Here is a 26821-nt window from a genome sequence, read left to right as displayed (position 1 = left end):
GGGACTCCTCCCTCTGCTGACCTGATGTTTCACCTCAGACCAAGGTCTTCGCATCCCAAGACGCCTCCATCCCCAACCACGTGGCAGAGGTGAGAGCCTGCAGCGTCCCGTCAGCCCTGCCGGGGACCTACCAGGGCTGACAGCATGGGTGAGCTTCTCTGAGGTCCCCTCTGTTCTGGGGTCCAGGGTCCCCTCAGTCCTGCCTCAGGGTCCTCCCCTTGACCCCCGGCAGGACCTGGGAATCTCCCCTCTGCCCACCTGACACCCCGCCCCGCATACCAGGTTCCCACTCTCTATGAGACCCGGATGTCAGGAAGTGCTGTAACTGGCCCTCCTGCCCTATGACCTCCCAGGGCCGACTCTGATCTGAGGTCCATGGTCCCCTCTGTCCTCCCTCAGGGGCCTCACGTTGACTCCCAGCTGGACCTGCGATTCTCCCCTCCACCCACCTTAGGCCCCGCCCCTTATCCCAGGTCCCCAGTATCTCTGAGACCTGGACGTCAGGAAGTCAGGACAGGCCTACTGTGCTCATCCCGCCCCGGGGCCTCCCAGGGCCACCTGCAAGGGCGGGGATCTGGTGGGTCCCTTTTGTCCTCCCTCAGGGTCCCCTCAGTCCTGCCTTAGGGCCCTAACCTTACTCCACCAGGGACCTGACATTTTACCCTCTGCGCTCATGAGGCCCCGCCCCTTATCCCAGGTCCCCAGTATCTCTGAGACCTGGATGCCGAAGTCAAAACGCCTTGCCAAGTGCTCATTCCGTCCCGGGACTGCCCAGGGCTGTCGGCTGGGGCGGGGATCTGTGGGGTCCCCTCTGTCCTCCCTCAGGGTCCTCAGCTTGAGCTCTGGCAGGTCCTGGGACGCCCCCTGTGTTGACCCAAGGCCGGACCCTCACACCAAGGCTTTCACTGTCCTGAGACCCCCGGGGGGAATCTATGGACAGCACATCAGGCCACCAAGCCCAGAGCTTCCCAGGGCTGAGATGATCCCGCTGGGTTCCCTCAGCCCTCCCTCGGCTCCTCACCTTCCCTCCCAGCTGGTCGGGCCCCCCCCTCTGCCCACCTGTGTTTGGTCCCCTGAGACCCAGGCCCTCCCCAGCCAGGACCCCTGAGAGGGAAGCGGGGGTCGGGGGTGGGGCTTATTCCCACAGCCCTGCCGGGGGTCTCTCAAGGGCTGACAGCAGGGCCGACCTGGATGCCTTGCGGCCTCCGAGTCCCCCTCATGGTTGTACCTTGACTCCTGGTGGGGCTGGGCTCCTTCCCTCTGCCGACCTGGCCCCGGCCTCCCTGCCCCAGGCCCTCCCCTCCCCCTCCCAGGGGGATCAGTGCACGTTGCATCCGGACAGCATGCCGGGGAGCTCCCAGGGCTGTCGGAGGGCCGCAGATGCATCCCCTGGGGGCCCTCAGTCCTCCTCTGGTCCTCACCTCGACTCCAGGCAGCACCTGGGCCCCTCCCTCTGCCCACCTGAGACTGCGCCCCGCAGACCGAGCCCCTGACCCCCCCGAGATCCCTGAGGAGGTGGGCGGCGGAGTGGGATGGGCAGCCTGACAGCCCGGCCCGGGGTGCCCCAGGAGTCCCAGTAGGGGGGGGGGTTGCATGCTGGGGGACCCTCTGTTCCGGGCCTGCTGGACCCCTCCATCCTCACTCAGGAGGGTCTTCCTCAACCCCTGAGAGTAAGGCTGCAGTCCCAGCACAGATGCTGGATGGGGGGCTGCTGCGCCCATGACCGTGGGGGGAGCACAGAGAACCGCACACCGTCCCCTCGGGGCTCCTCACCAGCCACCAGACTTTGGAAACCTGTTGTTCCACAAGGTTTCTTTTCTACACGGAAGAGGCTGTGTCATGGGATTTGGGGAAGTCCTGTTGTTTTCAGGTTGTCTAACTTTACATTGTCCAGTGAAATGATTTTTGTTTTCTGAACCCTCTTTTCTAGTAAACAATACATTTTATATCTCTACCAAGTTTACTTTTAGAATATATATATATATATATATATATATATACATACATATATATATATATATATACACATATATATATATACATACATATATATATATATATATATATATATATATATATATATATATATATATATATATATATATATATAATTTCATGAAAGAATACCTACTCTTACTCTCTGTGGTTCACTCATTAATCTATTGTCTGGTTGTGTGATGGGGTAGAGTGTTTTCTGCTCATTGGAAAGGAAGGTGGGTGTCTCACTTCCTTAGCAAAGCATTCATGTATTCCTCTATGGAGACAGTGTCAGGATGGGGACTGTCCTGGATCCCTGGCATACACCAGCTACAACCATAGTAACAAGGTGGTCTTTGGGCAGGTGCAAAATTGTATCCTGAAAGAGGTAGACCAACATTAACAACAGAAAGATATGTTTGTCTTGTGGTGATGTAGGTATGCCACTCAGATCTCCAGCAAGAGAACCTATTGTAGGGGGCATAGTTGCTTGCCAGCCCCAGTTGAGTTTGCAATGAGGTCACACTTCCCCCTTGGGCTGCTCTCATCCAATGATTCAGCATGGCAGGGATAGTAGTGTTGGCTTGTTCCAGCCTGAGCAGGACCAGAGGGTTCAAATAATTATACGAGCAGATAGCTCAGATCCCCATATCACCCACTACAGTTGCACCAGCACCCCTTCCCCAGCTTGCACCTATGACCATATAGCGTTTCTTTAGGCCCTGGCTGGTTTAAGCATGAGCTGGTGCAGTATGTGGGTACAAGTTGAAAATGGATAGTGGTATTGAAAGAGAGCGGGGACGGAAAATCTTCCTAATAGGCAGAGATTTAAGCAGTGCACCTGGCCTGGGGTGAAAATGGGCTGGCTCCTTGGTTGGGGCTAGGAAAGGAGAGGATTTGAAGAGGCCCCCTAATGAACAGGGTCTTGCCTAAAGCCACACAGCGAATTCCAGACAGAAGGGAGGGCTGGGGTCCACTATTTCCAATAAATTTTTAACCTCCGTCCCTCATGTGATATTAAAGGGAGACTCTCTAAGAAGATGATTTGTAATTGAAATTGAGAGATTTACAGTCAAGGATGCAGAACTGCATTCTATTGTAGCAAGTCTTAGCCTGGCCATTGGCAGAGTTTATGTTCAAATTATGGCCCTTGCTCACTGTACAGTCCCTGAGTTGCTTCTAGACCATTGGAGAGAAACTTGAGTCCCATGAGGAATAGGTCCTCATCACCCATTACTTATTTTAAAAAAAATTTATTTATTTTTTTGGCTGCATTGGGTCTTCGTTGCTATGCACAGGCTTTCTCTAGTTGTAGTGTGCAGGGGGCTACTCTTCGTTGTGGCATGTGGGCTTCTCATTGTAGTGGGTTCTCTTGTTGCGGAGCAGGGGCTTTAGGTGCGGGCTTCAGTAGTTGTGGTGCGTGGGCTCAGTAGTTGTGAGGCATGGGCTTAGTTGCTCCCTGGCATGTGGGATCTTCCCGGACCAGGGCTCGAATCCGTGTCCCCTGCATTGGCAGGCAGATTCTTAACCACTGCGCCACCAGGGAAGTTCCCCCATTACTTTTTTTTTTTTTTTTGATCTTCACTTTCTTTTTTCCCCACTTTCTCCTATTGCTATTAAACATATCAGTATAAAAAATGTGCTTAAGGTTATTAAAAAGTAAAATAATCCTTCCTGAATCCTGTATACTTTACTAATTCCCTTGAGTGTCTTATCAGGAAGGGAGCTTGGGAGAGACCTGGTTGGGGGAAGTGGCACCATGGCAGTACTAAGGGGTCCTGGGAGGCCCTGCCAGGGCTCAGAGGCAGCTGAGCCAACATGGGAGGCTGGGAAGAGACCTTGCTGAAAGCCTGGAGAAGTTGTAGCAAGGGTTCTTTCACCCTGAGAGTTAGGGAAGCTGTAAATGGGGAGGGAGACCACATCCCCCTTCTCTTACCCCATATCCATTAAGGTGGTTGTATAGTTGGGGGGTAGCAAGTTACAGTAGGACCATTCAAGGGTCACAACTCCACCTGGGGTTGCAGGCCAGTTTCAGAACCTGAGTTATTGGCAAGAAATTATCCAGCAGAAAAGAACTCAGTAGCTAAGGGCTTACTCCAGACATACTGTGAAAACTACCCTTTTACCCCCAACTGCATTTTCTCTTTCTGTATGTCCCTGTGACAACACCAGCCCCCAGACCCTTGGGCAGATCAGACCTGTTGGGTGTGAATGCACAGCTCTCCTGTCCTGCTTTGGGTACAAAAGGGACCACAGAGGAGGGGACATTAGGTCTGGGTTCCTGCTGCAACTCCAAGGTTTTCAACAAAAGGTGCTTGGAGGCGGGCACACTGACAAATGTGGGCCACAGCAATGACCTTTTGCAGCATCAACAGGATGTTTTAATGTGACTCTGCAAACTTTTTAAAACCTGAGCACACCGTTCTTCCCACCTCTACAGGGCTTTCTTGCTTTTTATTCTGCACATCCACATTGGTAATGGAGATTTTTAAAAATTTTCTTTATGAAGACCTTTCTCCCCCAGCCCCCCACCCCGAATGGAAATAAGTGTACACATTGTATTTGACACCACAATGACTTGCCGTGTTTTAAAATTTTTGTCTTAAATAATTAGAATGATTTGTGCAAGAGCATAAACTATTTTCAACTGTGACATCATTATTTCCCCTCCTCTTGAAAACTATGGATTCAGATATCCCAGGGTATGGGGAGGTGGGTGTGCAAAGCTGTGGGGAGGCAAAGGTGATGAATGGAAGCCAGAGGCTTCCTGGACCCAGATGAAGGTCCCTTCCAACATAATAGAGAGGAAACGCAATGACTCATATGTATGCATATTTGCAATTATATATATTTATTTTCCCCTTTTGGCTATTTACAAACCTTTATTTCAGCATATTTTCAGAAGCATAATTTTATGTTTCTTCATGTTTTCCTTTTTAAAAGTCAGGATTGGTCGAGGTCTTTTTCATGCAAAAATGTGCATTTAATGAGGACAAAGAGGGAACTGGGTCATCTTGGGGGCTCTCTGCTGCTCTGGGCCCTTTTGCCAGACAGACCATCCAGGACACATGGGTCTTGGTCTTCTTTCTTGATTTTCACTGCCTGGGCCCAGCACCACTCCTGAAGACCTGCACGTGTGTCGTTTTACTGTATTTCATCTGCTTCCAGAATGGCACTGCCTTGGCTACCCTCTGAAGAATTCACTTCCGCTGATGACTATTGAACCCGGAGATGCAGTCCGGCAAGATGGTGGGTACAAAGTCTTACATATGTTGAGTCAACAGAGGTGACCCTGACCAACTGGGGGTATTTCATAATTGAAGTATATCAGGGAGACACTGTAACACCCTCCCCCCTCCCTACCCTGAAAACCTAACACTGATAATAAAGATTTCGTATTGATCACAGGACACGATACAACCTACACAAACACACTGCACTTTCAGTAGGACAAGTCACGATTTCCTTTGGTGGTCATCACCACAGCAGGGTACCATGCAGGTGGATAGCTTAGTGAATGCATTCATTAGTTAATAGTTCAAAGGATTAGCTCTTTTATGTACAGAATAAGGAAACTTCATTAGGAATGGCCACAGTCTCAGCAAAACTCAGCTCTAAAGGTGCAAACACTTTGCAGCCTTGCTATTAACAAGATGACATGGATTGTAAGAATACATTTGACAAGCTCCAGTAAGACCCAAGAGATCATCTGTTATCTCTGCAAAGATGCCCCACAGTGGCACATGCAAGAACTTCGTAGGAATCGTGTCACACATCCCCACAACAAACTGACACATTAAAGACACAGAGGTCTCCTTCCCATGGTAGTGGTAGAGGAGCAATATTAGGGGGAAAAGAAAGAGAAGGTGGGTAGACGAATAAAGTCCGGGCTGCTCCATCCCAGACTAAGCAAGACCCTTCCCTCTGCTCAAGCTCCAAATTCTCTGCACCACAAACACTCTCTGATTGAGTTAGTTGGTGTGAGATGAGGAGTGGGAGGGGATGTAGGCAGCCAGCTGGAGGACGACGTGCTTGTACAGCTGGGGGCAGCTAAGGGTGGGGCTCAACCACAACACTGATGACAGAACACACAGAGAACGAGACAGGGGAGATCTGGCAATTTTCAGGCTAAAACGACCAATTCTATGGCAAACTCAAAGGTTCAAGTTTCTGATAAGGTGTCATTGCCAAACCTCCGCCTCACCTTGACACTCACTCTCACACAGTGTGAGTCGCAGTAGTTCAACTGCTCTCATTGCAGCACACTAGGGCAAGGTATTCTTTTTTAAAAGTATAATATTATATCTAGCTACATGGATCTGTAGAGAGATTTACAACTGGCCTCTCTGCCCTTCCTCTGCGCTCTGAAGACTTCCTGAGCATTTCTGCCAGATACATCTTAAAATCTTCTTTTTTTGTCCCCACTCCTCCAATCTATCTGTATGATCTCCTCCCAAATGAACTGCTTGCCTCCTGCAGGGCTCAAAGGCACTCCTGGGTCCTGGAAACCCAAATCCAAATCAATCAACCAATGTTTAGGTCCCAGGAAGCAAGTCTTTCAATAGCCATGATGGGAGCTTCAGATGTGAGGTCATTGCTCTCCCCGCAAACCTGATTTCTCTGTGAGGGGTGTCCAAAAAGAAAGAGGCTATCTTTGACATTCCAGCAGCAATTTTCTTGTTTTTAGCTGTCTCATAAGATTTGTGTGAGTGTATGTGTGTGTTTGTGTGCGGATATGAGGGTAAACGTGTGATTTTGCGTGTGAACATATGTGTGTGTGGCTGTATGTGTTTGTGCATATCTGTGTGTATATATGTATATGCTGCTGAAGGTGAGTGCCCATGTGTGTGTACATGTATGTGTTACTGTGTAGGTCTCTGTGGGTGTGTTAGGATGCTATATTTGTATGCTGTGTGTATAGAAAAGAAGAAGAGACAAGCTGGGCTGATTGAGGTAGTCAGTCCCTGAGGGCTCCTTTGCACTTCTCTCCTTGGTCAGCCCTCTCACCCCTCTGACTATTCTTTCCCTGGAGGGGGTGGAAGGAGGGAGCTCTGGCCTCCAAATCCAAATCCAAGGCTGAAGTGCAACTAACAACCATCCCAGGATGGGCTACCGAAGTGCCCTTTGGTTCTTTGCCTCCAACTGCTAGCAGCCAATCCCCTGAGCCGTTTCCTCATATCACCCACCTGCTTGCAGCTGGCTCCGCCCTGACATGTGTCAGACTTACAAGGTGATTATAATAAAAGGATGAATTATAAAGGCTATATACAACGCCCTCTCCAGCTCTTTAGCTCTCCCACCCCATTGTGTACATCATATTTTTGTTCTTACTGCATCTTCAAGGCTTCCCCACCCCAACCCCTACCTTTGTTACTCCCAAACACGTCCTTCCAGGACAAAGTAAAATCTCTGAACTCCCATCCTAGCCCATGATCGAGCATTTCCTACCTCAAGGCACTAAATTTTCACTTCCTGGGACTACATTCACTTCTTCTGCGTCTTCCATCCAGGAGACAGCACAGATGGGTGGAGGGAGGAGGAGAAGAGTGGATGGGGACCGGGAGACACTGCTCCCTGGAACAAGGGAATTGGAAAGAAACGGTCAGTTAAATAGCCCGGCCAAATACGACCCCCCTTATGTGGGAACAGGCCAAGGGAATTCTGGTGGTTCTAGAAGAGCCATCAAAAGGGAATGCATATGCTTTCACGCATATTTCCTTTCACACCTATTCAAATCAGATACATAAACATAGGTATGCACACATGCACGCAGAATACACCCATGTGTGTACACACAAGCACACACATACATGTCATAAGTTTACACACTCTTTCACAGGGGTGCACACATGCACACACATATGCATCTACATGTTTTTATATATACAATCTTGTACACACCAATATAGATTTACACTGATGTACATAGAACTATACAGCTTCTCAGGTGGTTGTATGTGCACATAGAACTACCTTGATGCAGACACACACCCAGGTATACACAGAAACACAAATACAGCAACACGGTTAAAAGCGTAGGTGGCTGAGGGGCTGCAGTAGAGGCTGCCTATGGAGGAAGGAGGAACATAAGCTGAGTGCTTGGCGAATCTTGCTCCCTCACCTCCTCTGTCAATGAAATGGAGCTGCTTGGCAAATTGGCATGCAGGCTACTGCCCACTTCCCTTAGGAGCCCCATCGGGTGGGCAGTGCCCATGTTCAATGTGCTCGGTTCACACTCATTGGCTGGTCACTGGTCTCTTTCTGCAGAGATGCTCCAGGTGCTGTAGGATGAGGTCTGATGCCTGGCACATAAGCAGAACCTGATGGAGCACCCCCTGTTGTAAAGGGGAGGAGAGACAGGGGAGCACCTCAGCTGACAGAGTTATGAGGACAAGAAGAAGGAAGAGCACCCCTGGATTCATGTCCTCAAGCATGGTACATAAATTCCATTCTTTCCCCCTCAGAACACTGGGGACGATGTACTTTGCCTTCCCTGGCTCACAGGACTCTTGTGAGGGTTCAACAATGTGATGTGTGGGTAAGCTCGTTGACACTTACTATGCACTAGACAAACAGAAAGAATCAGTATACAGATTCACAACAGTTGTTCATCTGCTATTCTAGATCAGATGGTGAACTTTCCAAACCCTAGTCTTCATTCACCAAATGCTTGCACTGTGTCTAGTGATCAACTCAGCACGTGACCTAGACAGATGTATTGAGTCCCCATTGTCAAGCATTCTGAAGCAGAAATATACGCAAGAGAAGTTCCAATCCCTCCAAAGATGCTGCCTCAATCTGAGTAATCTCCAACCCAACATCATTCACCCTCTGCGAGCTCCTGCTGGGAACATGCTCTCTCACTTACCTTGACATTTCACTCAGCACCCCTACCCACCCACCCACATTCCATTCCCAACCCCGCACCACAACACCACACTCAAAATACAACAGAAAAAATAGTGGGGGAAAGGCACTTTCAAAATCCCCCAAGTTCCCCAAAGCCAGCTGCCTGCATTTGTAAGAGATGGCTAGCCCTTCCCCAACCCAGTCTGGCTTTCTCCTGTAAAACCCTAAGCAGAGGGTGAGCAAGGACCATAATCCCTAGGAGGAAAAAAAAACAAAACAAAACAAGAAAAAAGTAATGAAAAAGAAAACTCAACACTTCAGTGGGACAGAAAAGCCCCCAGAAATGTTTTTGTGTACAGGGCTTGGATCCTTTCTGTCCCCCAGTCTGGCTCCTCTCTGTCTTCTAAACATTTCCATTTCCAGGGGGCTTTTCTGTGCTTATTAGGTGTTAGAAGGCTTTGAAAACGTGATACTATTCTGAAGAAAAGGGAAATCAAGGTGCTATTTACCTCCAACTCCTCCTCAGCCCCTTTCCTTCCAGCCAGAACACAACCTTTCCAACTACTCCCCACCTCATGTTTATAAAGAGAAAGGTGGAACTGATTCAACTGCCCAAATAACCACAAAGTAAAATGAAAAAAGAAAAGAAGGTAAAACGGAACCGAAAGGAGTATAGTGTCACTCTGGGACACTATGGAACTAATAGATATGGTACACCCAGTAAACAATGTTGAACACCACAAAGGCAAGAGGGAAGAGGAGCCGGGAGCACCAGTCGACCTTAGGGATGTAGTCAGGGTGAAAGAGCTTGGAAGAGAACCCTTTACTGAAGGAGCACCCAGGGCTTGGGGGGGAACCGTCATCAGACTCCGAGTTACTGTTCTTGTCTGGATCAAAGCCCATAACATTACCATAAAGGCTCCAGGTACTGTCAACATTACACTTGAGTTGCTTCTCAAGGTCCAGGTAGCCACTCTCAACTCTGACGTCATCAGGCAAGCTACGAATGTCATGAAGGGTGCTATGGAGCTCATCAAGGGTGTTACGGATCTCCTCAAGTTCGTAGTTTGCTTCTTGCACACGCCTCCGGCCGTGGACAAGCAGATGCTTCCTACTGGGGCCATGGTCTTGGCTCTCATTGGAGTCGGAGCTCTCTTCAGGGTCTTCTGGGTCACAGGTCTCAGCACGGCCATGGGCCTCGGCACGGTTGCGGATTTCAGTAGGAATAACACTGTCATCAGTATCAATACCATTAACGTGAATGCCATAGCTGGGCACGGCCTGCTCTGAGGTGGACGGGAGGTCACTCAGGCTTTCTGCAGTGGCCAGCCAGGACTGGTCCGAGAGAGAAGACAGTGAGCTGAGGCTTTCTGAGGAAGCCAGAGGTGCCTGTTCTGAGATGGAGGCTAAAGAGCCGAGGCTTTCTTGGCTTGCTAGGCCAGCCCACACCCGTCTGGAGGGAGGAGAGCCATTTTCATCTTCTATGTGAAACTGGTCATCCTTTAAGGAGACAGTGGATAGACTCATGAGGTCGAATGCTGCATGAACAATCACTTTCGGGGAGCATGGGGGTGGGGGACTTTCCTCATGAGCACTTGTAACATGACTGATGGGCTCTTCCACTGAGAAAGCCACCTCTTCTTCCTGGGGTCTCTTGTGTGCAAGGTGCTGAGGAACAGGACTGAGAGGCTGTTAGCATGCAAGGGAAGTTCATGGCTCTTGCTGCCCCCCTGGGGCAGCTGCTCCCTCTGGAGTGCTGTGTAGTGGACAGAGGCAAGACCTCCTCAGGCAGGTGGGGGTAAGTTCCCTGTAAAGGAGGGACATTAACGTACTGCCAGCAGCAAAAGACTCAGCATGGCTTTCGGAGTCAAAAGAGCAAAGGAAGGAGGGTTAGGTCAGCCTCTCTGGTGTCTCTTCCTTTCAGCTTCCCTGTGTTCCCTTTCCCTCTGGCTCCATTGCCTGCCATTGGAGGCATGCTAAGTAGACCGGATGTGAAGCCCAAAGGTCTTGGGAAATCTAGCTCTGCCACCTATGACCTTGGACAATGACTCAACCTATAAAGGAGTGACGATAAATTGTTCTACTTCTTTCTTATCTGGAGTGTGTGTGTGTGCGTGTGTGCGTGTGCGTGTGTGTGTGTGTGTTGTATGAGGATTAAAGGAGCTAAGGAATTTGAAAGGGTTAAGTGCTAATCTTAGGTTTAAGAAGTGCTCAAGGAAAGCAGATTGTCAGTCAAAAAGCCAAACCTGCATCGCCTCTTGGTAGCGGTAGCGGGCCATGACTCTTTGGGCTCTTCTGAGTTGCCTCTGAGAGCGCTGAGGTCCTCTTCGGCTGTAGAAAAGATAGTTGATGTAGACGTATTCTAGCAAGGACAGGAACACGAAGAAGAAGCATACGACCATGTAGACGTCAATGGCCTTGATACAGGAAAATTGGGGGAGTTTATTCCGCAGATGTGAGTTGATGGCGTTCAGGATGAGCATTGAAGTCAAACCTATAAACAATATAGCACAGGGTTAGTCCCCTCAGGTGGCTGAAGTTCTTGGCAGGCCATCAGGCCCACATCCCACTGGAAGGGAGCAAAGGCCATCTCTGAGACTGGGAGGGCCCTCAGTAAAAGGCCTTTAGCTTACCAGGCTTAGGGCCCTGGCTCAATTGCTGTCTTTGCTTCTCCTCCCCCATCTTTACACCCATCCTGTACTTCAATAGTTTAGTGATTTCCCATTGCTCTTAGGATCAAGTCAAAAATCTCCAGCCATGGTTTCACAGTGATTTACACGTCCAGCCCCGTTTTGCCCTATGATGGTCCTTTCCCCTTTTGCCTGCTAGTATGTAAGCTTTCCTGTAGTCCATCCCTCAGAAGGTTTTGTGACCCCTAAAATATTACATAAATATAAAGGTTTAGCCTAGTGTGCGCTTCTAAAGAAGGAGGCTGAAAAGTCTGCCCCAAAGATGGTGAAGGAGAAAGCAGACCAGGGTCTGGGATACACAGGCATTCTGCAGAGTGGGACCAAATAAATTTGGGAGCTGATCTCTTTAGGCCCCTCCTTGGTACTGCTCAAAAGCCTTTGATGCTCCCCGTTGCTTATACATGAAGTTCCAACTGCTTAAAATGGAATTGCAAGTGCTTCCCAAGTCAGCCCAAGCTGTCTTTCTGCTACTCTCCCCACTTCCCCAGCTTGTGCTCCAGGCACCCTCCTGGAAGTCCTCAAAACCCAGTTTGAGCAATACTTTCTTGGTGCAGTTTTAGCTGATAAGACCTGGGTCATTACCTGGGTCATTTCCTCCTCTGGACTCTGATAGCATTTGTCTCAGCATTCCATTAGACACTTGCCAGGGGCAGCTCATCTAGAAGCCCTCTGCTGCCTAATTGGGCATTTTGATATGTTGCTTAATCAATGTTTATTGTGTTGCATTTCTGGTCTAAATTTGTGACTTGTCCATTCATTTATGTATCCAGCAAATAATGAATTCTGGTACTTTGGACCCAACATACCAAGATCCCAACCCTGATGTTTTTTTCACATCTGTCTCCAATGTTGGTCTCTCTGCTGTGGATTGGCTGGGCACATGTAGCATGCCTGTTAGGTCCCATCTTGTTTCCTTGCCTGTGCAGTCACACACTGTTCCTTACTCTCAACTTTTTTCTGAGCAAGACAACCCAGGTTCCTTCCTGGGATGGGAACAGGACCTACCTACTGACACCCTGGCTGCAGAGGATTCATAGTTCATCCAAAATGATATCCAGGAAACAACAGTGGTGAGGACAGTAGGCCAATAGATCTGCACAAGGTAGCTGGTGACTTCCCTCTTGACCAGGAACCTCACTATCAGGCGCACATAGGAACCTGGCAGGGAGACACACTGGTATTAGGGTGGTAGGGCTGAGGGGATTTTCAGAGTAAAGTACAGGATGATGGAGGGGAAACCAATGGCCAGTTCAGCCTCTAATATTCCAGTCTTGGCAGTATGCAGACCTGACCCCATTTGCTGCCTAAAGGCCAGTGACAATGGCATGTGTCAGCAGGCCCATATGGCGTAGCAAGTCTGCTATCTCTTCCTTCCTTCCTCACTTTCTCCATGTCAACTGAAGTTGAAATGGGAGAGACATGAGATATTTCAAAGCTACAACAGATGGAAGGGGAGAGGCTGGCCCTGGAAGGAGGCCTGTGGAGTGTCAAACCTGGCCAACTGTTTCCACGCACATTTCCTCATTGGCAGAGGGTAAGCCATTGGGACTTTATGAAGGGGGCTTTGGAAGGTGTCCAGAACAAGAACGGAATAGGAAAGAAGGAAGAAGAGAGTCTAGAGGTCAAAGGCAGAGGTCACCAGGAGTTTCCTAGGGTACAAAAGAGACAGGAGATAGGAGAGAAGGAGGGGGTCAGACCCACCTGTGTAGAAAAACACCTCTTTGCTAGTCATCGTCTTTCCCAGGAAGCTGAACTGAGGGATGTGCAGCTTCTCAGTACCCTGGATGGCATTCCCATTGCCTTCCCAGTATAATAGGATGTCTTCAACTGTGTAGCCGTCTAGAAGGGGGAAGGAAACAGAGTTAATCTCAGAAAGCAGGCATAGGCAGATTTCACACCAGAGGAACTTGTGAAAACCAAAGGATAGTTGGAACCTGCAATATTGGGGTACCTTTGTGTTTTGTGGGTCTGAACATAGGGAAGGGGGGCACATGGAAAGAGAACTCTCAGTTTGAAGTTTCTTATCCAGGAAGGAAAGCACAGCAAAGAGATGTGCTCCTACCCATTAGCTTGTGCACAATTTTCCCATAGCTAGGCACATTTCCCTATGGGACTCTTTATAGCCTAAAGGCCACCTTCTCCCTGATACTATATGTATATATACCCCTCTCTGTCTGTCTCTCTGTCTCTATCTATCTATCTATCTATCTATCTATCTATCTATCTATCTATCTATCTATCTATCTGGGAGAGAGAGAAATGGGGGAGGAAGGGAGTAGGGGAGATATGCAGGCCCTCTCGCTGTCAAGTTTGCCTTTGGCTTCCTCATGGCCCCAACCCCAGGTAGGGAAAAAAGGGGCCTTGGGAGACATACGTACAGCTTTCCACCTCCAGCTTGCAGGTCTGCTTGTCCAGAGGGAATTTTTGCAGATTCATGGAACAAGCTGCTGTGGTGGTGAGTCTGCAAAGGAAAAGCAAAAGGAAGAGAAAAGTGAGTCAAGCCCAGGCAAGTAACTGTTCCTGAGAAAACTGAAGGGGTGGGGTGGGGAGAGGCACCCCAAGGACTGACCCACCTAACACCTTCCCACACTGCCCACCTTAGAGCTGGGACCTCATTCCCTCCCTTTCTTCTTTCCTTCTTTCTCCTCCCCACCCCGCCCCCACCCCTCACTCTTCCTTCCCTCCTAGAGGAAAGATGAGTTGCAGTTGTGTAAGGAGGAGAGAGGGAATTTGTATGTGACAAAGACACCCAAAAGTCTGGTAGGACTTACACAGATGACAACAGATGTATGGCATGTCAGGAAACCTCAGGGTGTCAGAATGGGAAGGGTCCTTGAGGAAACTGAATGCAGAGATAGAAAGAGGACTTTCTTGCTGAAGGAGCAGCAAAGCTGTCAGGAGGAAACCGCTACACTGAAGCAGCTGAAGCACCAGATCTGATGTGGAGTGCCTGTGTGTGGCGTGCGGGTACCAATGTGGGCAGTGGCCCCGGCCTACCTTTGGCCATGGGAGCTGCTCCGGCAGCAATCCCATCTCTGTGCATCGGCTTATGAGGGTACTGGGGCTTAGCAAAATGCCAGTGGGTGTAAATGGATAGGAGGGATTAATATATCTGAGGTGAGCTATGGAATGGGACTTCAAGTTGTCACGTGGTAGGTCCAAGAGAGGAATCTGAGGAGGGATCTTGGAAGACCTGGGGAAGTGGGAGAAGTGAACAATGGGGAAGAGGATAATTAGAAAAGTTCTTTGCAGCCCCAGCTTGGAAGCTCTGGCCCCTTCCTTGTCCTGCCTTTCCCAGTTGCTGATACCACCCTTGTCCCTTTCAACTCTTGAAGTGATTTCCATTTTGTACAGTGGGTAGTGTGTGTGTGTGTGTGTGTGTGTGTGTGTGTGTGTGTATTTCTCTCCCTTCTGTGAATTCTACATGAACATTAATCAGCTGAGGCCCCCTTTGTGACCAGTGACCTGTTCCCTGTAAGCTTTGTTGTTCTCTGACTCCAGTGCCTTGGTCCATGGGAAAGTGGATGGAGAAAGAAGAGGGAAACAAAGGGATACAGCAAGAGCACCCCAGAGAAAGAGATCCAGAGAAAGAGCTGTACCCTAGTAGCTACCTCTTGGAGAAATTTTCTGAGCTAAATTTATGTCTCATGCTTGTCTTAAGAGACGGTTTGTAAGAGATGAGGCTGTGCGGAGGGCTTTGGTGACCGTCTGCTATGCTATAAATAGGCCAGTGAGGAGCTCCAGTGTGCACACATTCTGTTTGTACAAAGCCATAGGCAATAGATGCACACTGCGCACCCTTGGGTCCCCTGCATGTTGCATATATGATCAATGGCAGAGACCAGTCCCCCTCCTTCACTGCATGGGAGAGAAAAGACACAAATAATTAACAGAATATACATTCAATGCTAAGGCAAGGGAGAGCTCTTCCAGTTGAGAGTATCAAAGATGATTTCTTGACAAAGAGGGCATTTGAATTAGGGACTGAAGGATGGGAAAGCTTCAGACTTGTGGAAAGAGGAACGGGTCATTCCAGACAGAAGCAACAGCATAAGCCAAGGCATGGGGACAGGACAGCCAAGGATGGCTGTGGGGAACTCTGAAGGTTCCACTTTGACCACTGAGTGAGGGGGGCAGTGAAAGAGAGATTTGGAAAGCAGTGGGCTCCTCTGTGTGTCCCTTGGAGTGTGTTCATGGGATAATTAGTGGGAAGAAGGTAGGCTGTCACGGTGATCCCCAGGTCCCTGGGGAAACTCACCGGATGCCATACCGCACTGTTCCATCTGGCTGAAGCTGAAACACGCGATTTTCCACAGTCACATCATGCACAAAAGCATCCTTGCTATTTAGAAAGTAGCAGTCAGGGACCCACAACTTCTCAAGCATCTGATAGTCCAGGGTCAGGTTCAGATTGGTCTCATGGTATGCTAAACGTGGATCTTTCCAGGTCTGATGAAAAAACATTGTAATAGTATAGTCCTGAGGAAAGAAAGGTAAATCCTAGTTGTAAGTGAGGTTGCCCAGCTTTCTGTCCTCAGTGTTTGTGTGTATGCAGGTGTATGAAATACATCCTAAATATAGATGCGTAACGAAACATATGTAAGAGTGTTCAATGTTACGAACAATAAAACGAGCCCCATATAATTAAAATTCAGGTTAAGAAATAGAACGTTCCCAATAACTATCAATCTTCAACGTGTCTCTTGCAGAACATATTTCCCACACCTCCCAGCAGTAACCATTATCTTAGATTTTAATGATAATAATCCCTTGCTTTTTCTATTTTTTCTCTATGTTTTCCTAAGTTTTATTGTCTATCTATTTCTAAGAAACATATTGCTTAGTTGGACTTATTTAAAGTTTTTTTCTGAATGGAATCACACTCCATGTATTCATAAGTTGCTTCTTTCACTCAACATTATGTTTGTGTGTTTGCTCAGGTGGATGTGTGTAATTAAAATTTGTTCACTTGCACTGCTGGATACTATTCCCTTATATGAATATACTACGTGTATTATTATGTGATGACACCATACATATCAAAATCGCAATGAAATAAAAACTATAAAGCAAAATTCCAGTTTATACCCCTATAAAGTGCAGATAAGAGTTCCCAATGCTCCTGCCTTGCCAACATTGGTATTGTCTGACTTTTGACTTTTTGCTAGTCTGGTGGATATGTAATGGGTTCTCACTGTGGTCTTATTTTGCATTTCACTGATTAATAATAAAGTCAAGCATCTTTTCATAAGTTTATCTGCTACTTGGTTTTCTTCACAAAAGTGAAGTTCTTGTTTAAATTTTCTGATCATTTTTCTATTGCTTTAAAAATATTCTCCTCAGGAATAAAGATGCAGACGTAGAGAATGGACTTGAGGACACGGGGAGGGCGAAGGGTAAGCTGGGACGAAGTGAGAGAGTGACATGGACTTATATATACTACCAAATGTAAAATAGATAGCTAGTGGGAAGCAGCCGCATAGCACAGGGAGATCAGCTCGGTGCTTTGTGACCACCTAGAGGGGTGGGATAGGGAGGGTGGGAGGGAGACACAAGAGGGAGGGGATATGGGGATATATGTATATGTATAGCTGATTCACTTTGTTATACAGCAGAAACTAACACACCATTGTAAAGCAATTATACTCCAATAAAGATGTTAAAAAAATAAAAATATTCTTCTTATTAATTCACAGGAATTATGTGTATTTTCAATACCAGTCCTTTGTGTTGCAAATATTTTAGTCCAATCTGAATTATCCTTTCAAACTTGTCATACTCAAGATTTGCTTTTTTATTTTGCAAAACAGAAGTGCCAGAAGTTTTGGCTAAAGAGAATATTAATATAGTCTAGTTACCAGTATTTCTTTTTATAGTTTGTGTTTTCTGTATCTTTTTAAAAAAGTCCTTACCTAGCTCAAAGACACTAAAAGAATAACCTATATTATATTTTAAAAACATCATAAGCCGTTCACTTTTATGTCTGTAATACATCTGGATTTATTTATTTTAAATTTCAGGTGGCTGTAGTTTCCAAAACCTACAGTGTTCCTCCATGTGGCCTCTGCTGCAGGTCAGAACAACAGGCTTATGACCCTGCTCCTTGTCTCATGGCTGGAGCTGACACACTTACCATAGTCATTTCTGAGATCTGTTCAATACTGGAGACATAGATAGATACTCCCACTGGCACAGGGGCACCTACAATACAGGAAGACACTATTACATGCAGGGTAGGAAAAAGGGTAAAACATGGACTCAGGAGCCAGACTGCCTGAACTTTGAACCCCATTTTGGCACTTACTAGCTATGTGACCTTGAATAAACTACCTAACCTCTCTGAGCTTAGTTTCCTCATGAGTAAAATGGGAATAATGATAGCACTTATCTCATAGTTAATGCAAGCCAAGCACTTAGGGTAGGGCCTGGCTCACAATATGCTGAAAAGAAAGGGTCAGGCCAAAATGAAGAAAAAAATAAGGGAATGAAGCATTCTTTTTCTAAACGTTTTCTTGATAAAAAACTTAAGAGCAATGAGCCCCAAAGCAAGATTTGTGGTGCGCATGAGCATATTTGTGTGAGTTCATGTGAGTGTGTCCATGTGTGAGCGAGTGTGTGTTTTTGTGTGAATGAATGCGTGAGCTGTGCACATGAGTGTATGTGAGCATGTCTGTGTGTGAGAGAAGGCATGAGCATGTTTGTATGCTTGAGTGTGTTGTGTGGGAGTGAATTATGAGTGAATGTGTTTGTGTGATCACATATGAGAGAATGTGTGACTGTGTGAGTGTATGTGAGCTTGTTAATGTGCAAGGGAATGTGTGAACATGGGTGTGTTTGTGACCTTGTTTGTATGTGTGTGAGTGAATTTGTGAGTGTTTTCATGTATGTGAGCATGTTTCTGTATAAGGGAATGTGTGAGCACATTTCTGGGTGAATGAATGTGTCAGCATGTGTGTGTATTTGAGTGTATTGTGTGGGCGTGAATATGTAGGTTATTTGCGTGAGCCTGTTCACTTGTTAGTGTATTTGTGAGCATGTCCATGTGTGAGTGAATGCATGATTATGTTTGTGTGTGTAAAGCTGTGTTTGGGAATGTAAGTGAACTTATGGGTGTATGTATGTGTGAGTGAGCATGTTCATTGTGTGAATATGTGAATGTATTTGTGTGTGTGACCTTGTTCACATGCAAGTGATAAGTGTGATAAATGATTACACTTCTACACTCACACCCATCACACTTATAACTGTGAGTGTGTAAGTGTGGGTGTATGTAAGCATGCTTATGTGCTTGAGAAAATCTGTGAACTTGTCCATGTGAGTGTGGCTGAATGTGTGAGTGTGTTTGTGTGTGAGTGAGTGTGTGACCATGCTGATGTGCAAGTGAACCCATGAGCATATTCATATGTGTTAGCATGTCACTATACAGGTATGAGTGAATGTGTGAGCATGTCAGGTGCATGTGTTTCTGAGTTGGTAAATGTGTCGACATGTTTGTGCATGTGTGAGTGAACATGTGGGTATGTTCATGTGTGTGAATGACAAAGCATGTGTGAGTGTGTGTGTCTATGTGTGTGAGTGAATTTGTGTTTGTATGTGTGGGGATGTTTGTGTGCAAGTATAAGTGAATGCATGAGCATGAGCATGTGGATGTATGTGGGTGTGTGAATGAATTTGTGAGTGTGTTTGTGTATGTGAGCATGTTTGTGTGAGAATGAATGTATGAACATGTTCATGTGTGTATGCAAATGTGTGAGCATGTGTGTTAGTGTATGTGAGGGTGTATATGTGTGTGAGTGAATTTGTGTGTTCATGTGAGTGAGTACATGGGTGAGGGTGTTTGTGTGTGTTAATATGTAACTGTGATTGAATTTGTGCGTGTACATGTGCATGCGTGCATGCGTGTGTGTGTGTGTGTCTCTGTTTCTGCCTCCTGGCTTTCTTTTTCAGGACTAGGTGTTAGTGCTGCCCATTCAAATGTGATAATGGATGTGCAAATATGTACTAAACTATAAAGTACTGTGGAAAAATACATTTTAATTGTTTCCTCATTGACTCAAAACTCTCTTCACCGGGCCTCACAGCTAAGCCATTATTCTATGTGTATTACATCATGTTGCTGTTATGGAAACACGTGTGACGCTTCCAATTCAGCCTGCTGGCTTCACTGCAGGCTGGCTGCCTAGAAGCTGAGCTGCAAAGTGCTATTGGGAATCCACGTATGAATGGCAGCTGAGAAGTAAATGGGCCTCTGTGTGAAGGCATAGCATTCACAGCTATTGTGAATGATCGCTATGTAGTGACAGGGGTTTCTAGAAAGGCAGTTTTTTTTTATTACAGCCTTTCAGACTCCCCACATGCGTTTAGATGAGGATGGAGGCTGTGTTACGCAGGCAACAAGCCCCAGAAGGGCCAGGCAGTCATCCCCTCAACTACCTCACTCTAGTGTCAAACTTATAATCCTAGACCATTCTGTGTCACTCAGGCAATCCAATCACTTGCAGCAGAATCCTGGGGACCCGAACCCTAAAGTGCCAGGGCTCAGCTTTGTCCAAAGACTCCCAGTTGAAGAGGCAAGTGAGAACTGAAGTGCAGTCCACATTCCCCTCACCAAGGCATGAGTCTTGGCCCAGGATTGTGGCCTGGAGGAAGGGGGCCTGGGATCTTTTTCTAATTTATCCACCTAAATTAGGAGGGAATACCTTATGTGCTAGTAGTGGTCAGAACAAGAGCTTAGCTAAGATATCCCACATCCTTACAAGGATAACAGAGGGGAACAAGATGCTTCCAGGTCAGGTATCTAAATGCTATCTCTGGGGTGATGGCCTCTGTCCCATATCCCGTCGCTGTCCTTCCTGATGGACTCAGGAAGGCAGAAAAAGTGGGAGGGGGTAATCACTTCCCTCCCTCTTGGAAACTTTGCTACCCCAACTCTACTTCCTCCCTCGCATCCATCAGAGTAGCAGAGGAAGAGGAGGTAAATGAAGGAATGATGAAGATGTCCCATTTATTCCTTCACTCCACACCTATGTCATACCAGGTGATGGGCTAAGCAAAGTCCTTAGGGGCCTGCCTTTTGCAGCACTATGGAGTCCCACTTCTCTTGCTCAGAAAGAAGCAGCTTTGTTAACTTTCCCTGGCCCCTCCTCCTCCTCTTCATCCTCCTTCTCTTCTCAAGGAAGTAATGTCTCCCATTTGAACCTAACCACAGCTAGGTCATGTCTCTGCATGTGGGGGGCGTGTGGGCCTGCGTGTTAAGCTCTGAAACTCTACTTAACTTCAGACACAGAGGGAAATTTGACTCTGTGTCTAGTGGGAGTCATGGGCTACCCCAACTCTAAACCCCCTGGCCCAGCTCTCCAATTGACTGCCTCCCCGCCACCCAATAAAACAGCCCCAGACTTAGAGCCTGTAGTTCCTCCTTCTGTCTAAATGCTAGAAGGTCCTGCATTGTCCTTGCCCTCCCACCTTCATCTACTGTTTGGCCAAACTGGGGACCCAGCTATTCCCATACTCCCCAGGTCTGCATGCCCATAAAGCTTAGGTAACCCAGGAGGTTAGGCATCAGGTGTAAACAAATCCAAGTTAGCTAAAAAAATGGCGGTGGGGTGCCTTGGAGATACCATTGGCCAGCCTCACCTGACAATCCCCAGAGGGTGGTCCTTGCCTCTGTTCTGTCCCCATAGCCCCGGATGCCTGCAGAGATGGCAACCTGAAGCAGTGGGGAGAATGTGCTTGATGTACTTGAATGGCTGTTGGTTAGCCTTTGCTGAGAAATAGGAAAACAACGAATGGAGAAAATGTAACAGCTACACCCTTGACACCCACTGTTGCTTGGTGCAACTGGTCCAAAACCAGTGTCATGCAATGGAGTGCTCGCTGTGCCCTAACACCTGAATTCCTATAATGAACGAACTTACCTTCTGCCCTCTCCACTCCAGCCTCCCAGTCCCCAGTGCACACTCACCTTGGGTCCAGGGACTGCACGGCCTTCTGCCCTCACACTTGGAGGAAGCAAAGCAGCAAATGGGATACCAGTCAAATGTCCCACCTCCAAACCTAGGGCATAGGGCGATCAACTTGGTTTTCAAGGGGGCTCCCTAGGCAAATCACAGAGCCTTCAGTGGTCTAGCACAAAGGCAAGTGCTAACAGCTGTGTGCCCTTTAGGGTGGAGGCTTTGTGTATTCAGAAGACCTCTATTCATAGGTACAAATGTGAATATTAGCATTCATTAACCCTTTAGGTTCGATGTCTAGTTCTACCACCTGCAGGAAGGAGAGTGCTTTCTCTGACTTAGCCGCCCTATTTTTTAGCTCTTTCTCTGTTTCCTTTGAGCCAAAATGTGACTAACGTCTATTTAATACACCCTTCCTCTTGTCTGTCCTTGGTCTAGGTTTCTTGGGCGTCCCTTCAGCCAGAGAATGCTATTCCTGTTCTGTGGGGTCGGGGAAGGTTGCCTGTCACTTTAAAGCTGTGTGATGGAAGCCAGTCACCCTTTCCAAAGCCAGGGGTGGGGGGAGGTGAGGCTAGGCAGAAATAAGAGGAGAAATTGATGTATTGGCTTCCTGGAGGTTTGTATTTCAGTTTCCTTGTCATTTCTCATCTTTGTGCTTAAGATCTGAGTGCTAGGCTAAGGAGTTTAGATTTTATTTTGCAGTTAAATAAAGCCATCAAAAGTTCCTGAGGTGATCAGGTGGGATTCATAAAGATCACGCTGACTGCAGTGTGTTGAATAAACTGAACCTGGTAGGAGCTGAAGGCTTGGGGAGGGGGACCAGAAGCAGAAGTGCCTGGGACCCAGGTGGGTGAAGTAAACTAGGCAGAGAAGACCATGCCCTTAGTTTTAAGTCAGCTGAATGGGGTAAGTGCCCAGGGTGCAAAGAATGTGTTCACAGGTGGAACACGTGTCCTCCCCATAGATGGAGCAGAAAACTCTAGCATGAGAAGCACACCTGGTGTGATTAGTGCTTCTCCAGCCACCCCAGGGAGTGTGCTTCAGGCTCCGTGCCACTGTAAAGGAGTGTGGAGGGGGCAGAGGCCTCTTGCATTAGAAGGCAGAGAAGTGGGAGAAATTCCAGGGGTAGAGTGAAAGGCCTGGGGGTTGGGGGCCTGGGAGTGCTCTGCTACAGGTCTCTGCAGGGTCGGGAAGGTGGGGTTTGGAGAGGCACAAGTGTCCGGTCTAGAGGACTGCTCCTGGTCAGCTCACTGGGTGGGGCTGGCTTGTTGTGTCTCAGCTCTAGTATCTGGACGTGTCTTACCTCCAAAATTGGGCCTCAGACGGACATCATATTTCGACAGCACCCTGTCCAAAATCTTGTGAGCCATAGCTTCATTTGCACAATTTTTGCTGAAACAGAGAAGTCATTGGTAAATATTGGTCATCAGTGAATGCCACACTGCTTCTCAGAAAACAAACAACAAAGAGCACCCCAGGCATCAACTTGCCAGGGCCTTCCCTCCTGCACACATGCAGACATATACAGCCATACATGTACACGTCTCTCCCCGCTCCCCTCCGTCCCTGCAGTGAGTCAGCCAGAAGCACAGCATGACGCAGACTCCTCTTTCCCCCTCCTCCTCCCCAGCTTTTATCCAAAGCGTGGGGCCTAAAGACTGGATCCTTGTTACCAGGCAGAACTGGGGGGGGGGGTGGGGGGAAACTGTAGGGGAAGTGGAGAGGAGAGGGTGTGGGCAGGTGTGAGCCCTCACATAAACGTATTACTTCAACCCCCTAAGGAGCCCCACTTTACCATCAGCCTGGATGCAGCTTTCCAGGTTGGTGGGAGTCCTCTTTCCAGGGGCACCTGATTGCCCCAGGAAAGGTCATCTTTCACCCTCAGTACTCCCATGAGCTGAGCCCACCAGTCTATGTTCTCTAGCTCAGTCACATTTCGCCTACCTAGGCTAGGGCCAGCATTTTGTTGTCACGTCTATGTGAATCTTGCTTTTGTACACCTCTGTTTCTAAGACTTGGCATATTACATATGACACAGAGAGAGAGCCTTGCTCATGTAGCAGAGTTTTATGACCCTCATAAGTCACCATTTTTGATTCTTGGGGTTCAGGGCTGTCCTCAAAAACACATGTATTCTTGGAGCAGGCATCTCTTTGGCTAACCATGTGCTTCCAGCCTAGACGTGTCTTGGGTGAGCACATGTAAATGGACCTAGTGCAACCCCGCAGAGAGCTGGCCTTTCCAGAAGTCTCTGATGTGCTCTCCCAATTCACCTAGTCCTTCATGGGGGGCTCTTTTCCCCAAAAGGGGCTTGTGAATGAGAATAGGCCCTGGGCATCACTATGACTCTTAGGATCTTTGATGCATTGACTATGGAACATCAGCCTCTGCAAATCTCTCGTGTGTGTGTGTGTGTGTGTGTGTGTGTGTGTGTGTGTTCACTAGCGCAGTTTGGTATGTTGGGTTGAGGACATTGCAGAGCTGTCTGCTGGAACCTTGCCCAACTATCCCCCCTTTTCCTAATACATGTTCATTTCTGGTTTGCCATTTAAAAACATTATTCTCAATCATCTTTTAAAAAAAATCTCATCATCTTTAATGACAAAATTTCAAACTGTGCACATGAATGATTCCTGAATTAAAGCAACGCATTTCTGCCTATTTAGGACCACACACACATTATCTATATGCCAGCGCTCAGGATCTGTGGCCACCACAAATACACATTTCCATGTGATCTACATGTAAAGCCTGACTGTTTAACATCTCTTCAGTTATTTGCAGACCCAAACAAACTTGAAATCAAACAGCTAATCTTCAAATGTTTTCACAGGAAGCAAGTACAAAAATGCACCCATCTCAGGTCACAAGGTTATATGCTACACAGCCACCGATCGCACTGTCTGGGCTACGATGAGGTTGAGTCAATAATTTCTATCTGCAGCATCGGAAAAGGTCCCTCACTACTCAACACACACATTCAGGAACACACGCACGCACCTCATGGAATAGAAAAAAAGAAAATCCAGACTCAAACAGGTGTCTCTACTGTCTATGTTTTGTGAATTTCTCATCACCCTGTACCCCCATCCCCCAATCCTACAGGTGCCAAAGGACGTGACTGGGAAAAGCTACTAGGGGCCTTGGTCCCTGGGGATGGATGGCAGACCTTGGGGTGAGAGCATCTTTCCCCCCACCCCCCAGGGCTGCAGTTTGGGCACACGCAGGGCTCTGTCAGGTCAGGCGCCGCAGTAACAGGTGGGCTGAAGCACAGGGCCCCCGGCGGCCCCCACTTCCATCCCACCAACCTCCAGGGACCTGTAGGCAGAGCCCGCACGCCAGGGCTCGGCGAGCCCGGGGCCAAGTCTTCCCCAGCCCGCTCCGTCCAAGAGGTCCGAGGCTGCCCGTCCTCTCCTGTCGCCGCCATGCCCAGCCTGGCGGCTCCCGCTTACCACTTGAAGAGGTCCAGGACGACATCGGGCATGGCGGAGGAGAGCTCGAAGTGGAATTTCGGGGCGGGATTCAGGTCGTTGCCCTCCGCGAGCCAGGCTCTGACGAGCAGCAGGAGCACGGCGGCTCGCAGCGTCCCACGGATGCCCATGTGGCTACGGCCGTCCGCCGCCGGGGAGAGGGACGGGGTGTGGGCAGTGCGGGGAGAGAGGGAGCTGCGGGGTCGCTAGGAGTCGCCTCTAAGGAGACAGTAGCGAGAGTATGGGGAGCAGGGAGCGCGGGGTTAGGACCGGAGCCCAGGACCCAGGGGGAGCAGTCCTCCAGTACCTCTGCCCGACGCAGCGCCCTCAGGACGCGCCCGGCAGGTGCGAGGTGCGCTCCATCTGCGGCCGCTCCAGGCTGAGACTGGCCACCCAGCCTGGCGCCCGGCTGGCTCCGCCCACTCCGACGGTAGCACTGGCAGAACCAATCCGGCATGTGCCAGGAGCCGCACAAAAAGGCGCGCGCTCTTGCCTCCGCCCGCAGCCAGCGCACCGCCCGCCCCCGCCCCTTCGGGCCTCTGCAGTCGTCCCCCTGCTAGCAACAGACACAGACAGGGGCGGGGCCGGCCCGGGGGAGGGGGAGGGGAATCGGCTGCAGGGGGGCTGGGCATGCATCCACACCTAGGGCACCCGGTGGGTCCTGCTCTTTCTCTCTGCAAAAATGCAAAATGTGCGTTTCTTTTGGAAGACCGTGTGCCCAGGAGTCTGTTTTTTTGTGGTGAGGGAGTGAGGTAATTAGACTGCCCTGGCTGAATCTACGTTCTGATAGAGCTGGACACATTTGGGTCCCCAGGACAAAGCTCAGGGAACTGGAAGGGTTCACCAACTGGGATCACGCTGAGATGTGACTGTCCCATAGCCAGGGCTGACACCATGGAAGGGGAAGAAGGCAAAGACCAGTGTTTCAGATATTCAAGGGAGTTAGTCCCTGGAGAGCAGGCAACTCATGCTCCTGCACTTTGGGCCCATCATGTGGAAAAGCCTGGAATTTTAGCTGTTCTTTCCACTACCTCAAACACTCTCCTATGAAACAAAAGGATCTCAGAGGATAGGGAAATTCCTCCACCCAATCCCCTCTGTCCTTCCCTTCTCAGATCCTTGACAAAGCAAGCTCAGAAAGACGTCCTTCAGAGCACATGGGCCAGATGGTCAATCAATAAATAGACCTCGGTCACGTTCACCAATGCTGAACTTCCTAAGGCATGCCACTGAGAAGGGTTTCAATGAAAATGGATTTTAGGTTCACTCTTGGTTAGCTAAAACATTCACACAGAGATATAGCCCTCTTCTCCTTTCTCTCAGTATTTGGTGAAGTGAGTTGGGACTCCTTGTGCTCAGAAAACCTTCAGTTGCCTGGTTGGTTGAGTGTTTCCCACACTTAAGTGTTTAACTCTTTATCCCCACTTTCTTAACCATCTTAGAACCAAACTTTAAAAAAATCTGTCTCATAGTTCCCTGCCTTTTTTAACTAGCAGAACACCTTTGCACCTTCCTTTCCCTTCACCCCACTATTGCAGCAAATGGTCTCCTTCTCACATGAGTGTAGAAATAAAAGAAGATGGTGGAACCTGCATGTCACTGACTATTACATACAGGAATGGATCAATAAAACTCATCCCTACTGCTATTAATTCTGCCCCCATTGTCTCTGGTCATCCAGGCATCCTTGTAGAGACAATCCTTGCTTGATAAAAGTGGGAATGGTTGTTCCGGGTCATTTTGTCCAACCATCTGGATTGTAATATGGAGAAACTGAGGCCCAGAGAAGGAAAAGGGATTGGCCTGAGGTCACATAACAGTAGAGGCCCAAACTAGAATCCTATTTCCAGGTTTGACTACTTCCAGAACATTATGTTTTGTG

General features: G+C 48.3%; 1 protein-coding gene across 1 annotated transcript; it reads right to left on the bottom strand.

The window, feature by feature from the left end:
* Nucleotides 1-9525: 9525 nt before the first annotated feature.
* Nucleotides 9526-25070, bottom strand: GABRQ (gamma-aminobutyric acid type A receptor subunit theta). The gene is made up of 9 exons (XM_068534049.1): nt 24922-25070; nt 22773-22861; nt 17650-17717; nt 15775-15995; nt 13895-13977; nt 13218-13355; nt 12522-12674; nt 11077-11320; nt 9526-10348 (listed from the first exon to the last, which is right to left on the bottom strand). The coding sequence occupies exons 1-9, from the start codon at nt 25068-25070 to the stop codon at nt 9526-9528; spliced, it is 1968 nt and encodes a 655-aa protein (XP_068390150.1).
* Between the last annotated feature and the right edge of the window lie 1751 nt (nt 25071-26821).

This window comes from Eschrichtius robustus, chromosome X (assembly GCF_028021215.1).
Source record: "Eschrichtius robustus isolate mEscRob2 chromosome X, mEscRob2.pri, whole genome shotgun sequence".
Lineage (NCBI taxonomy): Eukaryota > Metazoa > Chordata > Mammalia > Artiodactyla > Eschrichtiidae > Eschrichtius > Eschrichtius robustus.
This window is presented reverse-complemented; position numbering and strand designations above follow the sequence as displayed.